The 22,199-nt window shown below is 37.2% G+C and overlaps 1 protein-coding gene across 4 annotated transcripts in view; it reads right to left on the reverse strand.

Moving 5' to 3' along the window:
* Nucleotides 1-22,199, reverse strand: part of mlh1 (mutL homolog 1, colon cancer, nonpolyposis type 2 (E. coli)) — a 34,670-nt gene that overhangs the window by 4,683 nt on the left and 7,788 nt on the right. For 3 of the 4 annotated variants that reach the window (XM_053679553.1, XM_017463425.3, XM_053679554.1), the window contains exons 4-15: nt 22,038-22,111; nt 14,973-15,045; nt 11,125-11,216; nt 10,990-11,032; nt 10,793-10,881; nt 9,903-10,015; nt 9,694-9,787; nt 7,048-7,201; nt 6,643-6,956; nt 1,990-2,114; nt 1,728-1,836; nt 980-1,043 (exon numbers count right to left, since the gene is read on the reverse strand). In XM_053679553.1, coding sequence (XP_053535528.1) covers nt 980-1,043; nt 1,728-1,836; nt 1,990-2,114; nt 6,643-6,956; nt 7,048-7,201; nt 9,694-9,787; nt 9,903-10,015; nt 10,793-10,881; nt 10,990-11,032; nt 11,125-11,216; nt 14,973-15,045; nt 22,038-22,111 — 1,344 coding nt within the window. Of the gene's footprint in view, nt 43-979; nt 1,044-1,727; nt 1,837-1,989; nt 2,115-6,642; nt 6,957-7,047; nt 7,202-9,693; nt 9,788-9,902; nt 10,016-10,792; nt 10,882-10,989; nt 11,033-11,124; nt 11,217-14,972; nt 15,046-22,037; nt 22,112-22,199 lie in introns of all 4 variants that reach the window. The other variant, XM_053679555.1, reaches the window with a different exon arrangement.

Genomic DNA, 22,199 nt, shown 5'->3' on the forward strand with positions numbered 1-22,199 from the left:
GAAGGACAATGATCCAAAGCATACAGCAAAAGAAACTCTCAACTGGTTTCAGCAAAAAAAAAAAAAAAGAAATCAAGGTGTTAGAATGGCCCACTCATTCACTGACTTGAATCCAATTAAACAAGATTTAAAGACAATATGTTTAGAAGAATGGGCCAAAATCACACCTGAATACTGCGGCCAATGAATTTCTTCATACAGGAAGCGGCTTGAAGCCGTCATTACAAACAAAGGCTTCTCCACCAAGTATTAAATAAATTTCAGTTAGTGTGTTCAATACTTTTTTCCTGTGTCATTCCCCTTTTTATATTATATATATATAAAAATTATATATATATATATATATATATATATATATATATATATATATATATAAAAATTATATATATATATATATATATATATATATATATATATATATATATATATATATATATATATATATATATATATATATATAAATAAATATATATATATATTTAAATAAATATATATAAATATATACATATTTATTTAAATATATATATATATTTATTTAAATATATATATATATATATATATATATATATATATATATATATATATATATATATATAAATAAATATATATATATATTTAAATAAATATATATAAATATATACATATATATATATATATATATATATATATATATATATATATATATATATATATATAACTTAATTTATGGACTTAATGTGTGGATTTCTTGAGTGGATTAAAATGTGGGGGGAAAAAAAAAAAATGTTGACACGTTCAATATTTATTTCTGTATGATTTTTATGAAAGCATTAGCAGTGTCCCTACTGCACATACAATGAGTTTGAGGAGCAAAAGCAGAATGAGAAATGGCAGAAGCACAGTGTACTATAGGAAGTAACCCAATTGTTTTCCAAAAATTTTCTTTGTCAACTTTTGACAGACAGTTCAGTTTACAAAGGCAAAATGTCCATGCACTTACCGACAACCAGAGAACTCCGAAGTTACCAAAATCACAGATCAAAATCTGGTAAAACAGCTCCTGACTGGCAGGGAAAAAAACCCTAATAAATATGGCTCACATGAAGTTTGTACATAACACAATTTTTGGATAACATTTGTTTTAGCCATTCAAGATTTTCATTTTGAGGCTCTTTTATCAGGACTCGTTTAGAAGAACTGCTAATCCTTTCAGTGTTCAACTTGAGACCGGAAAGTCCTTTGCTGTCGGGGGGGGGGTTCTGTTCTCCATTATCTGGGCACTTGTCAATTCCCTCCCAACCACCAGCCAGATCTCCCCATCATACTACAGCTATCAACCAGGGAGTTTGAAGGCTAACATATGCTTCCTCTGAGACAGAAGAAGCCAGCCAACCACATTTACTGCTCATACAACATCAAAGGACACTGTAAGACTACAAGGAAAACACTATCTGCTCTCTTCTGCATACATGATCTCACATGTTGGCTGATGTCACTATGACTGACAGGGGAGAGATTAACTACCCTACTCCCCAAAGAGCACAGACAATTTTGCTTCCTTGGCTCCCAGAAAAAGATGGCTGTGGCATAGTGGATAGGAACCTCCAGACAATAGGGTGAATGCTTTTCTGCTGTGCCACTCAGAAGCCAAGAAAGCCTTTACAATTAGTAATATTTTTAAAGTATTTTTTATATTTTGCCATGCAAACAGATTTAATGAGTGATTAAATGTGGATTCAGTGTCTAACCTGAGTTTGGTGTTGTTTAACAGGTACAGTTTGGTGTGGTGTTGGACTAGAGACCACTGGGGATTGACACATCCAACAAATGAATGATTATATAGTATTTCCTGCAAACCTGTTGGTACAAAAAGAGACAATAGTATTGAAAATGCACATGCTGCAATGGTCTTAATTTATAAACACACTGTTCCAAAAACCAGCAACATTTTATTACAGCAAATTAGTCACAACTAATTGGAATGTAGTATGTGTTGCTCTACTATCTAACCTTTATGAGCTTGCTCTGTGATTTCATTTTGCAGCTCCTTCACGCTAGTTAGTCTGATAACCCGTCGCTGGGGAGTACAGGCCAATGTCACATCCTCCTTTTCCTCATCAACATGAGGCCGTTTCCTAGTACAGTAATAAACAGAGGATATTTGTTCATCACTCAGGATATACAAATGTTTCCCACAGATACCTAGGTGGAGTAAGTCTGTAAACAAGACCTTGTATGTTTTATTTACACAGACAAATAAGTGCAGACAGGTTTCAAATTAAAGGAAAACTAAACCAAAATAAAGTGAAAGGTGTTGGACCACCACAAGCTGCCGGAATAGCTTCACTGGATTTTGGCATTGATTCTACAAGCCATGGACTTTACACTGGATATGTAGGCCCAAAACAGTTTTAAGAATGGTTTTAAGAATTATCTGTTAAAGCTGCATAGAGTCCCAAGTGTTGGTTTAATTGAAGGTTCAGATAGTAATCATCATTCAGCAAGCAAAGCCCGGGATGCCAATAAACATTGATATATTCTGCCAGATATTAAAGGAGTTTGTTATTATTTGATTTAATTTAATTTAAGCCATAACCTTTTTATTTAGGAATACCTGAAAATAATTCCTGCAAGCAATTTTGCGATATTTGAGAGTCCATTTTTTAACCATTTGAGCAGAGATGAAAGAACAGCTATAGAACTATAAATTCTAGAGTCTAATTCTTTATTTTTAAAAATTGTATTGTGGGGAGTGGAATAACTGAAAAACAAAGAAAGTCTCACTTTCTTTTCCTCTTGCTTGAACTATAGAAATTCTGCCATGCAAAGAAAGTTGTTGAGCACCCCGTCTCTGTAAGTACTGACCAATTTTGCTGGTTATTGCTGCATAGTTATTCTTAATAACAGATTGAAGTGGGGGATAAATCTGAATTCCTAGATATGCAAGATTATTGCTCACAGGAATTACAGAGGGTGTGAGTTTGTTAGGTGTTAGGTTAGTTTACCTGATTCTGACAAGGGCAACAGAATGGATATTGTGCAGTTAATTTTATGTCCACTTACACAACCAAAATCATTAAATAACTTGAGGCATTAAGGTAGCTCAAAATGTTATCTGTACATAGAGAGAGCTGTTGTTTAGCATTGAAAAGAGTAACTGAAGAAACAGTGATATTCTCTCAAGTCCATGTACTATGTGGCAGCAGAACAATGCAAAAAAATCATGCAGATTCAAGTCAAGAACTTTAGTTAACGTTCACATCAAACATCAGATTGGGGTACACATGATCTCTGTGACTTTAGCTTTAACCCAGTCATATGATGCCACCTTTACCACAAGTCAGTTAGTGAAATTTCTGCCCTGCTGTAACTGCTCTGGTCAACCGATACTGTGAAATGTTAACTGTTATTGTGAAATGGAAGCAACAATAGCTCAGCAGTAGGCCATGTAATACAAAGCAGTAGGCTATGCAAAGTCACATTACAAAGTGCTGAAGTGTGTAAAAAAAAGACTTATCCTCTGTTGCAACACTAATTACAGAGCTCCAAACTGCCTCTGGAAGCAACATCAGCACAAGAACTGTGCAACAGGATGTTCATGAAAGGAGTTTACATGGCTGAGAAACTGCACAGAAGCCCAAGTTCACTATTCACAATGCATTCATTCATTCATTCATTTCTACTTGGGTGTAATAATGGTCTGGGGCTGTTTTTCAGGATTTCAGCTAGGCCCCTTAATTCCGGTGAAGGGTAATGTTAATCAGTCCATACAGGATTTCGCAGTTTTTTTTGTTTTGTTTTTTTGTGATTGAAAAATGTTTGTTTTTGCTGTGGCTTTTTTTTTTTTTCCTTCCAAAATTTATGGTGCAATTTGCTTTTTGAGATTTTTGTGCTTTTTTTGCGGAAAATTACTTAATAGTTTTGCAGTCTTTCGCAGTGGTATTTGTTAGTATAATGTTTAACCTTTTAGCTGTACTCATGTTCAAAACACATGAATCAAAGGGGCTTTGGCTGAACTGTTGTGATAACGTCACCTCTTCCATGGAAAATCTGCTGCAATTTTGAATAATTGCAAGCTCTTGTGAATATTGAGTATAATGAGTTTCCTTGATTCTGCACAAATTTTTGCAAAATCCTGGAGGGGCTGGTTATGTCCCTTCGCTTCCAGCTTTGTGACAGCAATTTGGGGATGGCCCTTTCCTGTTTCATCATGACTGACCCGTATACAAAAATCAAGGTCCATAAAAACATGGTTTGACGAGTTTGGTTTGGAGGAACCCCAGTGGCTTGCAGAGAGCCCTGACCTCATCTGTACTGAACACCTTGTCCATCATTAGTGCCTGACCTCACAAATGCTCTTTTGACTGAATGGGCACAAATACCCATAAACTCAATATTAATGCCCATGGTTTTGGAATGGGATGTCCAACAATTTTATATAGGAGTGATGAGATGAGATTCAACTTTGTCAACGTGCAGTGTACACATACAGAGACAATGAAATGCAGCTAGCTTATGACCAGAAATGCAAATGTCAATAAATGACAATTTTAATAAAGTATTTAGAGTAGAAGTAAGGTGCAAATTATGGACAGCAGTCATGCAGAAAGTGCAGTAGTAATAAATTATCCTTGTGCAAATAGTATGAATAGTTCATTGCAAAATAGTGTAAGTAGCCCTTGTGCAAAATAATATGTATAATTTCTGTGCAATACACACTGCCTGGCCAAAAAAAAAAAAAAGTCACACACTATATCGTTGCACCAACTTTATCTTTGATTACAGCGTGCATTCATAGTGGCATTGTTTCAACAACTTTGTGCAACTAGATCATAACACTGCCTCCAGAAGCTTATACAGTAGGCACTATGCATGATGGGTGCATTGCTTTATGCGTTTCCCTTCTTAATCTGATGCCCCCATCGCGTTGGAATAGTGTAAATCTGGACTCATCAGAGCACATGACCTTTTTTCCATTACTCCACAGTCCAATCTTTATGCTCCCTAGCAAATTGAAGTCATTTTTATCTGATTAGCTTCATATGGATTATAGACACACAGCTGTTTAGTCCCAATCCTGTCAATTCTTGTCGCATTGTGCACGTGGAAATGCTCTTACTTTCACTATTAAACATAGCCATGATTTTACGATGTGACGTCACCAAGCCTTTTAAAGATCTCCATTCATTTTTCCAATCACATTTCTTCCTTCACAGTTCACCACTCTCCTTCCAGGTTTTAATAATGCATTGGACAGTTCTTATCCCAATTCCAGCGATTTCAGCAATCTCCTTGGTTGTTTTCCTTGATTGCAATTGATTCCATAAACGAGCATCAGCAATTGAAAAAGCTCTATCCCCCTTAGTTTTTAAACAGGATCGAGGGACATACAAAAGAAACCTATCAGAAGATCTTGAAAATCTGCTAGATGAATGAGGTGCAAGAAGACCTTTGAGATAAGATGGAGCTTGATCACTAAGCGTTTGAAAGACAAACAACAGAATCTTAAACTGGATACTAAAATGGACCAGGAGCCAATGTAGAGATGCTAAGATTTGGGTGACACAATCATATTTCTTTGCCTTGGTCAACAGCCTTGCAGCTGCATTCTGAACCATCTGGAGACAAGCAAGAGATGACTGAGGAAGACCCAAGTGCAATGAATTACAATAATCTATACACAATGTGATGAAAGCATGAAAAAAGTTCTCCAAATCTTGGAAAGTTTAGAAATAATCCGTAATTGATAAAAACTATTCTTAACGACCGAATTTATTTGCAGGAACACAGGGGTGGGTGTACAGGGAGTAGAGGACAGGGTTGAGCACACATCCCTGTGGAACACCAGTGCTTAGTGTGAGGGTGGAGAAAGACATGCTGCAGAGTTTCACAGAATGTGGTCTGTCTGTGAGAAAGTCCATTATCTAGTTGCAGAGGGAGGTACTTGTGTGTGAGCTTATTCATCAACTTGGCTGGAGTGACGGGGTTGCTGAACTGAAATCGATAAATAGTCTCCTCACATAGGAACTGCTGTTATCCAGGTTGGTCAGGGCAGAGTGGAGTGCAGTGGTGATTATGTCCTCTTTTGACCTGTTAGGACATTAGGCGAACTAGTAAGGGTTTTTTTGAGGTCAGACAGGATTTTAGATGCATGAGGACCAACCTCTTGAAACATCTGGCTACGATGGTGGGTGATGACAACTGGTCTGTACAGGCTGATACATAGCACTAATCCAATACTGGCACAGTTAATGCTAGGTTACTGTATGCTCAACAGAAGAAGCATGATGGTGGCATGTGTGAGGACAAGTTCATTTGTATGCTCTTTTGTTAAGTCAATCAATATGGCTTAATTGCTTCAAATGAATCGATTCTCAGGTGCATCCCTAAAAGGTATCAACAGCCTCTCTCTCTTTTTTTTTTTAGCACACTTTCATCCTGAAGAAAGATATGTTTATATTTCATATGAGGCAGCATCTGCTCATTTACAAAAGTACAACATTAAATAAATTGATATATATATATATATATATATATATATATATATATATATATATATATATATATATATATATATATATATATATATATATATATATATATATATATATATATATATATATATATAAAGTCTCGACTTACCAGCACAACCTTCATCCTCACCTTAGGGGAGCCTCTGACTGGACATGTGCACTGTTAATCTGCATGTCATGTGTGGCATTGACCAGCAACTCCTCAGGACCATCATTAATATCTGCTTCGAAATCAGCAGTAGCTGGGACAAGTTTTGGAGGACTTGCTATAAGGCAGGGAACTGAAGAAAGGTTATTTGCTGGCTGTAGAAAAGCATCTAGTTTTTGGGCCTTGCTGTCAGTTCGCACCATTTGATTGGCATAGACATGCTCACTGTGGTCAGCTGTTGAACTGCTTGAGGTTTTCACATCACTGACAGATACTGACAGCCCAGGAAGTAAAGTCTATTGAGAAGACAAAGGAATATGATGCATTATTAAGCTCATCCCAAAGTGTACAATACAGGAATATTCAGTTACAGATCTTTTTGTATACCTGTGTAAAATAAGTGCGGGAGGAATTGGAGCCAAGTAGTTTACTCTCAATATGTTTCTGAATGCTTCCAATGATGCAATCTTCATGGAGGAAGTGCACTTCATGCTTGGTGGGATGGACATTCACATCAACATTATGAGGTGCAATTTCCAAACTAAGGAATAACATCAAAAAAAGAAAACAACTAATGGGCTATTTTATCATGTGTACATATTGTAATTATGATTGCCTTCCTATATTACTCAAATTTGATACGGGTGATTATCTAAAGTCAGCTAAATGGCAATTTTTTCAGCATTGAAAAGATCCATTCATTTAACTGAACATTTTGAATAAAATATGTATACATTTAAAGGATAATAATCAAAAGAAGGAAAACCCATCTTTTGTTTATTAAGATAAAAAAATCAAGTATAATAAAACTAAATTATCCATATATCAGCTTTGCTATGTCAAACTTACTAAATGATATAGACTGACTGAAATACTGATTCGGAACTTGTAATCATTAAATGTAATCATTATATAGTGGTGCTTGAAAATTTGTGAACCTTTTACAACTTAAATATGACGTAAAACCTAATCAGATTTTCACACAAAGTTTGGACAGAAGTCCTAAAAGTACACAGAGATCCCAATTAAACAAACGAGAAAGATATTATACTTGGTCATTTATTTATTGAGGAAAATGATCCAATGTTACATATCAGTGAGTGGAAAATGTATGTGAACTCTAGGATTAGCAGTTAATTTGAAGGTTAAATTATAGAGTCTGGGGTTTTCAATTAATGGGATGACCTTCAGGTGTGAGTGAGCACCCATTTTTAAAGAACAGGGATCAATTTAAGTCTGATCTTCACAACACTTGTTTGTGGAAATGTATCATGGCACAAACAAAGGAGACTGCTGAGGACCTCAGAAAAAAGGAATTGTTGATGCTCATCATGCTGGAAAAGGTTACAAAACCATCTCTAAATAGTTTGGACTCCACCAATCCACAGTCAGGCAGACTGTGTACAAATGGAGGAAAATCAAGATGTGTAATAAGTCTGCAAGGTCACAAAGGAACCCAGGGTTACTTCTAAGCAACTAAAGGCCTCTCTCACATTGGCTAATAATAATGTTCATGAATCCACCATCAGGAGAACACTGAAGATCAAATGGTGTGCATGGCAGGGTTGCAAGGAGAAAGCCACTGCTCTGCAAAAAAGAACATTGCTGCCCATCTTCAGTTTGCTAAAGATCACATACACAAGCCAGAAGGGTATTGGAAAAATGTTCTGTAGACTGATGAGAGCAAAATAGATCTTTTTGGTTTAAATGAGAAGTGTTATATTTGGAGAAGGAAAAATACCGCATTCCAGCAAAAGAACCTTATCCCATCTGTGAAATAGGGTTGTGGTAGTATGATGGTTTGGGCCTGATATGGTTAAGAAGAATGGTTAAGAAAAATAAAGTTATTGTTTTAGAATGGCCAAGTCAAAGTCCTAACCTTAATCCCATAGAAATATTGTGGAAGGACCTGAAGGAAGCATTCATGTGTGGAAACCCACCAACATCCCAGAGTTGATGCTGTTCTGTATTGTTTTAGGTCATATTTATGCAAAAATATGGAAAATTCTAAAAAGTTTTCAAACTTCCAAGCATCATTGTAATCATAAGAGAAAGCTATGAAGAATCTAGCAGGTTTTTGGCCCAGAGACCAAAAATATTTGGTCATTATTAATAGATTAATAATGGGTAAAAAAGACACAAAGGCTGCATTAGCAGATTTAAGCAACAGAATGCATGAGGGAGTATTTTACCACAATATTTGCAATGCCACACAACCTTGACTGTTTTATTGATTTAATATGACAGTTTAAAAAGTAAGGAAAAAGTAAAGCAAAGAAACAATGAACATTTCAAATAACTATTTTAAATATCTAAATTTTAATATGTCCATCACAACTGGCTTGTTGCTATGCAACAGAGAAACAACATTGTCATTGTAGATGGGTAAAACTTTTACTTTTAAAAAGTTTACTTGCAGAGCCAGTAAACTAGTGCGTAGCCTTTAAGCTTTTATTACCCAGCTCTGCAGCCTAACCACTAATACATCTATTTGTATAATGGTTTAAGGTATGGTTAACGATTCGAAAAAGCTTGGAGTAATGCATAATGTGACCATTGCTGTTCCTTACCAACCCGTTATCAGCAGGAAAAAATTTTAATTAAATTAAATTTAAAAAATTAAACCAAGTGTGATTGTGTGGTCATAACTAAATGTTGCATCGTCATTATTAAACTCATCTTCTGAATCTAACCAAAATATGCTAAAGGATACAAGCTGTATGTTATCTTATAATATTTTGTTGAGCATTGATTAGAAGCTTGGATTAATACGTCTACTGATGTTACTTAGCAACCCGTTGTCAGCAGAAAGTGAATTTGTCAGACGACACAAAAGACATAAGCAGAGAAAGAACACTTTTCAACGCAATTCAATCAGATTGTGTGGTTGGGAACTGTTTTATAAAATTATTAGCTTAAGTACAATATTCTCTAGCTTTTAAATATTAAAGCAATCACCTCTGTAGCTGTTTTAGAGTATTGAATTCAGCAATCACCTGATTGTTTATAATCAACAGCTGATTAAATAAATACCTGAGATAGAGAAAAGGATGTGTGTTTTTGGGAAGATATGCTGTATAGACAGTCTCAATTGCTTTCTTCAAGGCACAGGATTCCACTAAACGATCTGGAAAAGAACTCACAGTCAGAGTGATCAAATCTCTACTGCTATTTAGTCTAGTAAGAATGTTAATAAATAAGGCATCATAAACTATCATGAATAGAGTGCACAAAATACACACGGTTGATGAACAGGATGAGAATACACTTCTTGACTGAGTAGTTAGCATTTGAGATATAACCCTTCAGTTTGAAAGCAAGCTTCTGATCCTCACACCCCACTTCCATCATCTCCCTGTAAATAACATGACATAAGCCTTTAAAAGAGATCAGCATTTCCTTTCCCAATTTATGTTAATTTACAATAGCAGGGTTCAAGTTTGACTTTTACAAATCTAACAAATGCGTTTCCTCAGAGTACATCACTAAACTGGTATGTGATGTGTTTTAAGTACATGTAAATGTGTTTCTAGACTTTCAATTCCACTTTTCATTTAAATTTTCAAGATATCATCACATTATTCTTGTGTGTTTTGGTGATTTGAAAGATTCCATTTTTTTCTATTTTCTTCCACTCCTGGAAATTAGCTCCACCCTGCATGGAGGAAAAGGCGTATCAATAGGCGTGATCAATGTAACACAGGACTGCACAGCTCAACAGTCACCTTGCTTGGTACAATGCATACCATTAGAATTTTGTGTCAAACTTGTTTGGGTCAGGAGCTGCAGTTGCTTTTCGTAAACTGCACAAGCTCAGAGTCAACTCAGATGTCAGCAGCTATTCTGGAGCCAATTTCAAGAAGAAAGAACCACATTGTTTCTTTTTATCCAAACATCTTAATTTGTGTGAAAATGTGGAGGGCTCTAAATATAACAAATTATTTTACATAAAACGGCATGATTGTCTAAAATATGCATCATACTATACCAAGCAGAGATTAGTAATTTGGTCATAACCATTTGGTTTAAACAATGCCATTTTCACTGTCAGTGCCAGCATTCAGACATGAGCAAACATGATAATAAAAAGACCATAGGATAAATAATTAAATTGCTTTTACTATTTTAATACCTGCTTAGTGCTACTCCAAACAACACACGAATGTTGTCCAAAACTGAGGCACTGGCAAAAGTCTTCACATCAGCCACCATCTCTCCTTGCTGAAACAATACAAGAGACTTTTTTTTACTACTCAATAATTTAAATATACAACAATGAATAGTCTCAACAAAAGGACGTGTGTTTGTTTTTTTGTTCTCTTTTGTTACCTTTTTGACAGTAAAGCTTTTCCCAGAATTGTGAATGGCATATCTGTGAGGAATTAAATTATAAAGTTTACAGATAGATTTTATATAACATTTTGTTGAACCAATTTTTGATATAATACATCAAAATGGACAGACCTACTCACTACTTCCACAATCCTGGAATATTCATCACTGGGGCTTTTGAGGGCTTTCCTTCGGGTTTGTACATTATAGAACAGGTCTTCTACCTATGCACAGTACAAATTATTGTTCATATACTTATAGTGAACAGACATCCTGCAAATAAACAGAATAAAAATCATAGCTGATCACATTATTAAAGTACATTTAAATGCAAAGCACGGTGACCCTAGAGGATTTACAAAACCAAAGCCTTATTTAAACTACCATAACATTAAACGTTGTGAAATGTCTTTTGCTTTGTCTTAATGTGGGGGGGGGGACACTACCTCTTTTAAATCTCTCATCATATAAAAACAATGAGGCTACTTCTATGCAGCTCTAAAAGTACTATTCAAACAGGATTCTATGTTTTCTAAAATTTGCATAACACTTTCTTCATCCATTGACCTCCTCTGCCCTCTACCTTCCAACTAAGGAAATCTTCACACGGCTTCTTTGCTGTTGGAGGTGTTATGCAGAAACTGGAGAAATTAAGTGCAACTGAGAGAAAGTGGAAGAAATCACAACTTTGTACTGATTTCCTCTCAAACTATTCTCTTCTGTCAGACTTCTCATCAGATGTGAGAACTGACAAAACATCCTTCTACAAGAGAAAGCTGGAGGCATCTGCACCTCCAAAACATTTTTTCCCCACACTTCTCAACCCTCCACCTCCTCCCTGACAGCTGATGACACTGCCATATTCTTTAATGAAACGATTAGTAACCTACCTCTACTTCTCTACACTACACATTCAGTCTTCCCCTCTTCTTTCATGAACATATTTTCCCCTCTTTCTTCAGAAGAGATCCTTGCAGATTATCTTGTCGAGCAATCCCACTTCCTGCCCACTGGATCATTCATCTCTTCCATCATTACAGACTCCATAACATCTGGTCATGTACAAAAGACTTCAGGGCTTATGCCCAAAACTCATTCTTGATAACAGCCAGTGTAACTTCACTCTTTTTGTTCCAAAATTCTTGAATCTTATCCATAATGACCTCCAAGATCACAACCAGTCTGTATTTAAAGCAGCAGCTGTCAGCAGTTTCATGACACTGGATCAGCCAACATGAGCGAAGACTACACCCCCTGGCTGCAACCGCGGCATTGCTTGACAGCCGAATGGAGCCCCCGTCACTCGGGAAAACCCCAGCGCTACTCCGGTAACCCCGCAGATGACAGAGACCCTCACCGCGCACACACACACACACACACGTGCACGTACACCCCCCTTCATAAACGGTCTTGAATAAAGATTCTCCACAGGCAACACTAAAACAGCCTCCTGTGTGTCTGTGCTCCACCCACTGTTGGCGAAGTTCCCTACACCTCACATGGCTAATCTGACTTGGTCATATAAATCTCTCCATCTCAACATCAGACAGATCCGGCCAGTTCTAGGCACAGAGACCTCTCAGTTGCTTGTTAGTCCCTGGTCATTTAAGGACTGCACTACTGCAACTTGCTCGTGGCAGGTCTGCAACTATGTGCCATCTGACCCCCACAAGTGATTCAAAAATGCAGGTGCACAGCTTGTTTTCAGCCTCACAACATTCTCCCAGATCAACCCCATTGCGTTGCGCTCCATTCTCTGGCTTCTTGTAGCTGCTCACATTAGACTTAAAACATTGATGCGTGCCTTCAAAGCCAAAAACAGAACACTGCCCACCTAGCTAAAAGCAATTATCACACCCCACTCTGCTCGACTGGACCCAACATCTCTCAAAGTACAAAAAGTACAAAGAAGATATGCATCTTCTTTATTCTGGCACCCAGGTGGTGGAATGATCTAACCCCCCCAATACAGCTGTGTCACTGGCTGTCAAAAACTAAATACAGTCTTTACAAAGCACTTGAATTAAGTGTTTTGCTAATCTATTATTTAAAAACATCCTTGTCTTGCATTCCTCTTAGTGCTTGAACCAGTCAACTAGTGAACTAGCACCGAAAACATGCTTTTGATAGACTACAAAGCATTTCTGTAAGTTGCTCTGGTTAAGGGCATCTGCTAAATACTGTAAATGTAAATATCATTAGTACAAAGACAGTTTTCACCCATATTTGTACTTGATCTAGGACTAAAATCCCAAAGATTCCCACAGGGTTCGTACAGATGCTTCAGAATGAAATTCCAGGACTTTCAAGGACTTTTCAAGCACTTTGTTTTTTGTTTTCAAGGACTATACAAGAGATGTCTTTCAAAAAATATTCTTTATTTCTTCCATTTAAATTCCAAAATTAAAAAAACAATAAAATAAATAAATACACACCACCACCATCAACAGTTACCATTTTTATTCTTCTTGTTATTATTATAAATAATAATAAAACAAATAATATTTAATATGGTGCTTTTTGCAGCCATGCTAAATTTGTATTTAGTATTTAGGGTGTCCCAAAAGTCTCCATACAGATCGGAAATGAATTTATTTTTAGCAAAATGTCTACCAGAATTTTTCATACCTGGTTAATTTTTTTTTCAGATAACCTTTCAAAATATAGAAGCATGTATTGAAATCATTCTCATGGTTGAATCTGGAAACGGTTGCGATGGACTTTAACAAACATGTCAAGCACATCACACAAAACACTGTTGCCAAACTGGGAACGACAACTCCATGTGTTTACAAAGAAATGGAAATCATGTAGAACAGGGGTTCCCAAACTTTTCCAGGGCAAGCCCCCCCCCCCCCAAATGGGATTAACATTTGACCGAGGCCCCCCTTTTGCAAGATGTCTTTAAAACACAAAAAATACAGACTTCTGAATATATACCCCTTTTTATATTAATAATTACATCTCACATCTTTACATTGCATTAGGAATTGACTGTGTGTGTGGGGTTGTCTGAGAGTGAGAATTTATTTTTCACACAAAATTGTTGAGGCCCCCCGGGCGGCCCCCACTTTGAAAACCACTGATGTAGAAGACATTTTTAAATAAAGCTACATTTTGCAAAAAGTGTTAATTTCCCCTATGTATGGAGAATATTGGGACACCCTGTACTCCAGGCGAGTGACAGGAGCACTGTTGCCAAGAACTTTGGAAAGTTGCTAAAATGTCGCTAGATGATGTCATGCGCTAAATAGCATATTCATTATTTCGTATTTGCATTCTGCCTAGTAACAGCTCTTTACATGTTTACTTCTCTCCTACTTTCTGTGCTCACATACTGTATTTTGATACAGCTGAATTCCCAATAAAGCGGTCCTAATTTACATATTTTTCTGTTTCTGTTGTCAGAGAATGGAACGGGTATGAAATAGTGAATGAAACACGGCCCATTAAGAATACATGTTAACCAGCAATCACTTCCAAGCCATTTCCAAGCAGTTGCTCTGTACTGCTAAATTCCTGATTTTTTTAAGACCATGACATCATCTGACAGTCACTATACACATAAATTGTGTCGCTAAAGGGGTCTGAAAAGTGTACTGGTGCTGTCAGTCAAAATGAGTTAGTGAATAGCAGGAGGAGAGGAGCAGGAGGAGAGGAGCGGGAGGAGAGGAGCGGGAGGAGCTACAGTTGGCGTCATATTTTAAGTGAACAGATTGTATGTGTTCCATCAAAAATAAACACAATAGTTATTTCGTGATTACGTATTTATTTACTTTTTATAATTCAAGCACTTTTTAAGCACAACTAGATTTAAAAATGGCTATTTTCAAGGTTTTCCAATACTTCTATTTCAAAAAGCCAAATTCCTGTACATCAAGTTCCTTGTACGAACCCTATTCCCACATAAAACTAATTCAGTCAAAATAGTGTCAAAATGCATCTCATTTATCATTACTGGAAGAAATGTAGTGACTTACTGAGATCAATGTCCCTTGGTTTCCAGCACAAGGTTTTGCTGGGGCTTTCAGTTTTCCATCACAGTAGCTTGCTCTGTGCATAAAAAAAGCAATGAGAATTTCATGACTTGTGTTAATATTTTATAGCAGACATTAAATCAAGTGACTAGGATGATATAGGTTCCATACCATCACATTAAAATGTGCTAATGTACAGATCATTCAGTTCACAAAATTAAACAATTTCTGTTGTATTCATTTATATTGCATCATTATACTTGAGGCATGAGAATGAAAATATTCTACTGTTTTTGTTTAACGTGACTGGTCATATTAACCAGGACACTTGGCATGAAAACGACTTATCGGACATTTTCAATTAGGATAAACAAATGAATTATTTTATCGCTGCAGTTCTGGTATAAGATTAGTCAGGACACTGGTGGCTTTCTGTCTGTCCAGTTTCATGACTGTGTGCTTAATTGCTGGTGAGCAGGTGGATGGAAAAATGGTGGAGTTTGAGCCCCCTGCTGGGCAAACAATTCACACCTCTCCACGAAAACATTGAGACAGAGATAAATCAGAGAGCACGACTAAAGCTTTTTTGATAGTAAAACACCATATACAACTGCCACAATAAAATTATAACATTTAAACCCAAGATTGGATTTGTATAAATGTTTACTACCTTACATTACCTACATAGATGAAAATCAAGTTTGCGCGCAGTTTTATAAATCATGCATTTTTCCATTGGTATATAGTCTATCAGCTTTATTGAAGAAAACAAATGCAAAGTTCCTCATTTAGTCAAAAATGTCCTCTTCAAAATGCATTAAGTGTTTTGGTATCCGACGCCTCTGGGATTTAGTAATTAGCCATAAACTGAACGGAGACACATTCTAAAAAAACTAATCTGCTTTGGCTATGCTGAACAACCCACCTCCTAAATTTTAATCGGGCACTGTAACTTGATTGTCACCCACATGTACCAATTGTAGACACTTCTAGCTTTCAAGCACCACCTCACTTGCTAAGATTGATCATTCAAAGACAGTTATAGCAATGCGTAATCGTCGGCGCTCGCCATCTTACACGCCACTTATTGGTCTTGTGCTGTCTATATGCTGGCAGTCAGCGCGGACAGACAAATCAGCAAAGAAGAAAATGCTCCTGATCCTCCACACACTTCTTCTGAGGCCTTCTCCCCCAGCACTCACCTGGAGCTTTCCATAGCAACAACTACCCCTCCCCCAGCTAGACCTGTCAGAAGACAGAGAAGAGGCAGCACTTACAGATCACCCATTTCTACCATTAAGTGAGCTAGTGCACCTGCACTTGCAACACAACTGGAACAGGACAGGTGGCACAATACTGACGAAGCTTATGTGCCTCCCATACAACATCCCTTTTCTCCTTCCCGCACTCCTGGGGCACAGCTTGATGGGCATCAGCCACATACCCCTCTTGAGCTGTTCCAGTTATTTTTTCATAAAGCTGCAATCAAGAGTCTCTGCAACAACACAAAACTGTATGCAGAGTACAAGCAACAGAAAGGCATGAAGACACCATGGAGTCCAATAACTAGCCTGGAAATGCACAAATTCCTGGGCCTAGTTATTTATGGTGGTTTAATTAGGCCAACAAGAGTTGGAGATTTATGGAGAAAGGATAGGCTCCACAATTTCCCATTCCCCACCTCGGTTATGTCAGGCTGCAGATTTGAAGCAATATTCTGGAACCTGCATATGAGCAATGTCAAAGATGACTAGCATAATGACCGGCTGAAAGGCTCCACTGGACACGATTGTCTCTTTCCCTAATGGAGCAGTTCTTAGTGGCATGCAGGGCATATTACCAGCCTCAACAGAACCTGGCCATTGATGAAAGGATGGTAGCCACAAAGCCTTCTATTGGCCTGAAACAATACATGAAGGTAAAACTCACAAAGTGGGGTTTAAAATTGTTTGTCCTGGCCGATTCGAGGAATGGCTACACCTCGAATTTCAGCATCTACCAGGGAAGAGGTCAGTCCCATTCTGGAAAGGGCCTGAGCTACGATACTGTTATGGACCTGGTGTATAATAAGTACATGGGGGAGTTGACCTCTCTGATGCTCTCAAACACTTTACTGTGTCAAAAAAAAGACAATGAAGTGGTACAGGAAACTGTTTCTGCATTTTATTGACACAGCTGTGGAAAATAGTTATATTATTCATAAAGAGCAAATGCAAGATAGACAGCAGAAACCTCTTACGCAGAAGAAATTTAGAGAGGTCCTGTACGAGCAGCTTGTGGATTTTGGGAGTGCTGAAGCCACAAGTTTGGATGGAGCCCCTGAGCCAGTGGAGGCTGCAGCTGTTGGCAAAATGTTTCAGGTGGCAGAAAGCAGGCCATGCTACCTAGTAACCATCGTGGATGCCTTTGCCTCTGCTAAGAAAGACAAAGCCTCAGCTGGGAGGAGACACTGTGTACTCTGCCTTCAAAGGAAGAAGTACAGCAAAACAATTTAGAAGTGCCGGTCTTGTGATGTCCCTCTCTGAATTATACCGGACTGTCTTTGTTCCACTGAGTGGCATGATCTCAAGGACAGCCAAGCTCTGTGAGCTCAACTGTTCAGAACGATTTTCAAACATCGTTTGAATGTTGCCTTTGCCTGAATGTTGTGAATGTTGTGGATGCCTGTGAATGTTGTTGAATGTTGTGGATGCCTTTGCCTCTGCTAAGAAAGACAAAGCCTCAGCTGGGAGGAGACACTGTGTACTCTGCCTTCAAAGGAAGAAGTACAGCAAAACAATTTAGAAGTGCCGGTCTTGTGATGTCCCTCTCTGAATTATACCGGACTGTCTTTGTTCCACTGAGTGGCATGATCTCAAGGACAGCCAAGCTCTGTGAGCTCAACTGTTCAGAACGATTTTCAAACAGTCTTTTGTACTTGTTCAAAATGTTTTGTACTTCATGTTCTCCATTTCTAGTTCCAATTTGACACTTTTTCTGCTTATTTAAATAGTTTTTTTTGCCTCCTACCATCCAACCCCACATACATGTCAAAGGAGGTGGAAAAGGCACCTTCTGCATGCCTATATGTAACTTGAATATTATGTGACAGTGCTGGCTAATTGGGCTCTGGTGCTATTTTTAATAAACATTATATTTTACGAGTATGTTTCAGACTTTTTTGTGTGTGTGAAATTACACACTGTGTAACAGACTTCATGCTACTGCCATTTGTTTTCATATTGTGCCATTTGAAGAGGTTATTTTGTGCCTTGTTTTTTTTTTTTTTTTTTTTTTTTTTTTTTTTTAGAAATGTTTGCTAATTCTAGAAGTCTGCAATTTTTAAAGGCTTTGTACCATTTGCATACGTTTGGTGCCATTTGGAGAGGTTATTTTGTGCCTTTTTAAAAAATAATGTTTGCTATTTCTAGAAGTCTGCAATTTATAAAGGCTTTGTGCCATTTTTACAAGCTTTGTGCCATTTAGATTATTGTCATTTAGTTTTATGTCATTTAGAGAGGTTTTGTGCCATTTGGAAACATTTGGTCCCATTTGGAGAGTTTTTTTGGTGCCTTTAAAAAAAAAAAATTATATATATATATATATATATATATATATATATATATATATATATATATATATATATATATATATATATATATATATATATATATATATATATTTGCCATTTCTAGAAGTGTGCCATTTTTATAAGCTTTGTGCCATTTAGAGAGGTTTGGTGCTATTTGGAGAGATTTTTACCCGTGTTTGGATAACCTTACACACAATTTTAGAGGTTAGGGAGAACTTCCTCATATTTTGGGTGTTCATGGAAGTTCTTGGGGCATCTTTGAGACCAGGAATGGGGTTGAGATCAACATTTGCTGTGAAGATATAACATTTTTGCTAAAAGTAAAAAAAAAAAAATTATAATTTTTTATCACAAAACATATCAATGCTGAACACAGGTACCCCCAAAACAGTCAAAAATGCCATTTTTTGGCTACTTGGGGAAAGAAGGGTTAAAGGTAAACAAATTTCTCATTTTGTATTTGCAGGGGTTTGCCTTTCTAACCTGCATGAATGTAATGGAGCCTGACAAGTTTCAACTCAACAAATGCAACTTTGGTTGACTAATGACTCTAGTTAACAACTTATTCTTTCACTCTAGATACAGATAACCATGCCTTGTGCACATAAAAGCATGAGGTTTGCAGTGAATAGCAAATTGCATGAAACCTGGCATGGCTTACTTTTCAAATGCACTCTGTATAATATTGCCGACAAAAAACAGTGTATAGGATATGGACAAATTTTGAATATTGCGCTTGTTTTGGGGTTTTCAAAACAGGCAAGGTAACTATGAAACTAAACATTCATTCATCTCATTGTTTTCTGCTATACAATGAAGATATTTGGGTTTGAGATCAAAACGTGAATATTGGGGACGTAACGGTGAGGAAATTTTCCCACCAGTTAATCGGCGTACGACAACACTGGTAATACCGGTATCACTGTGGGAGGTGGGTGTCGATGTGCTTTTCCCTCTTTCCCCCCTCGCTTTTAAATCACTTATGAATGCCCGTGTGGCTGTGCACATTAATTGCTTCAATGGTGGGTTCATTATTATTCTTAATGAAAAACACAAAAACAAATCCAAAATATTGCCAAATAGGCACTTTTACACCAAATCTTCTGCCATCGTCTTGTCATTCAGCTCACCTCACTCTCGACACATGATAAAAGAAATCCGACTCCTGCTGATCTGTGCTGCAACTCTGACTCATTCAGCTAATGCTGAATTGAGCAGATGCATTCAGTTGTTAATTGTAGTGTCTGTTCTCTAACTAAACTAAATGATTTTTATTACTATAAAAAAGCAAAACGACAGTGATGGCGGTGCCGTGGTGGGCAAATGATGTAATCGGTAACACTGACTATCACAGCAAGCCTAGTGGATGCATATGATAAATCACAATTCCAGCTTTTATTTCCTGAGATTTTTAATCAAGGGGTGTTAAACAGATGGCACCAGTTGGTGGAAAACCACCAAATTTTTAGGTAAGTAAAAGTATAGGAACAGATAGTTCTAAGTAAATAATTAATATTTGGTCACATATTCCTTGCTTGCAATAACTGCATCAAACCGACAATCTGGTGGCATCACCAAACTATTGCATTCTTTTTTTGTGATGGTTTTTCCAGGTTTGTTGCACAGCTCCTTTCAGTTATTTGTTTTGGGGGATTTCTCCATTCAGTCTACTCTTCAGGAGGTGAAATAAATGCTCAATTGTATTAAGGTCTGATGATTGACTTAGCAAGTCAAAAACCTTCCACTTTTCCCCCTGATGAAGTCCTTTGTTGTGTAGGCAGTGTGTTCTGGGTGCATGATGAAATTGCTCCAAATTATATTGGATGCATTTCACTGTAAATTGGCAGATAGAATGTTTATGCAAACTGCTGAATCATTCTGCTGCTATCATCATGAGTTGCATCCTCAATAAAGATTACTGAGCCTGTTCTAGAAGCAGCCATACAAGCCCAAGCCATGGCAGTACCTCAATCGTGCTTGACCGATGAGCTTGTATGTTTTAAATCATAAGCAGATACTTTCTTTCTCCACACTTTGGCCTTTCCATCACTTTGGTAGAGGTTAACCTTGTTTACAGAACTTTTGTGGGTCATTAAAAAAGTTGAACATTCATATATTCTAGATTCATTATACATAAAGTGAAATATTTCAAGCCTTTTCTGTTTTAATCTTGATAGAAATGGAAATCAAAAATCCAGTATCTCAAAATATGAGAAAGAATTTATAATATAGAAAATAATCGACCCTCTGAAAAGTATGTTAATTTATGCACTCAATACTTGCTCAGGGATCCTTTTGCACGAATTACTGCATCAATGTGGTGTGGCATAGAGGCAATCAGCCTGTGGCACTGCTGAGGTGTTATGGGGAAGCCCAGGTTGCTTTGATAGCGGCCTTCAGCTCGTCTGTATTGTTGTGTCTGGTGTCTCTCATAGGTTCTCTATGGGGTTCAGGTCAAGTGAGTAGGCAGGCCAATCAAGCACAGTAATACCGTGGTCAGCAAACCAATTAATAGAAGTTTTGGCACTGTGGGCAGGTGCCAAGCCCTGCTGGAAAAGCCTCTCCATAAAGCTTATCAGCAGATAGGAGCACGAAGTGGTCTAAAATCTCCTGGTAGACAGCTGCATTGACTCTCGACTTGAGAAAATGTGGACAAACACCAGCAGATGACATGGCACCCCAAATCTCACTGAAAACTTCACACTGGACATCAAGTAACTTGGATTCTGTGCCTCCCCACTCTTCCTCCAGACTCTGGGACCTTGATTTCCAAATGAAATTAAAAATTTACTTTAATCTGAAAAGAGGACTTTGGACCACTGAGCAATAGGGTTTTTAGTAAAAATGTTTTTTGAGTTAATTAGCTGATTAGAGCTCTTCACAGGTCGACATTGCTGTATTATAAATTCTTTATTCTGATATTTTTTGAGATACTGGATTTTTCCAGTATCTCATTTACATGAGCTGTAAACCGTAATCATCAGGATTAAAACAAACAAAAAAAGGCTTGAAATATTTCACTTTATGTGTGATGAACCTAGAATATATGGAAGTTCCACTATGTGAATTAAATTACAGAAAAAAATAAACTTTTCCTTGTTGTAGACAAATGCTGTAATACCTCTTTTTGACATTTTCACAGAGCACAATCTGCAGCCTGCATTGTTTGATCGCCATCATTAATGGTGACACAAACAAATCATTGTCATTTTGTGTAGTCTATTCATTACGAAGTGTACTGAGAAGTTAATAGCTGATAGCTCATCGATCTAACTGTTGACATACTATGAGCTTGCCCCACATGCAGCACAGGTCACTATGGTAATGCCTAGTTAAAAGATCACCTCTGTGAGACTGAAAATACAAGGTCAGACAAAACTAAGTTCAAAGATAACCAACTAATCTTGTATCATAAGACAGACCCCAGGTTTAAAATAATGTATCTGCCCTAGGAAAATTAATAAAATAAAATGTACTACACATGAAGTTGCACTCACCGATAGGCACATTTTCCATCGGCTGTTTTTGTGGTAATTGTAACATGGGCCACATGACTTATGCTGGCAAGTGCCTGCCATAAAAATGAAAGCCTTAATTAGCTTCTTTCAATGTAACAAAAAAAATTCTCTCTTAACAAAACAGAAAGAAAGAACAACAAC

This window comes from Ictalurus punctatus, chromosome 3, assembly GCF_001660625.3.
Source record: "Ictalurus punctatus breed USDA103 chromosome 3, Coco_2.0, whole genome shotgun sequence".
Taxonomy (NCBI): Eukaryota; Metazoa; Chordata; class Actinopteri; order Siluriformes; family Ictaluridae; genus Ictalurus; species Ictalurus punctatus.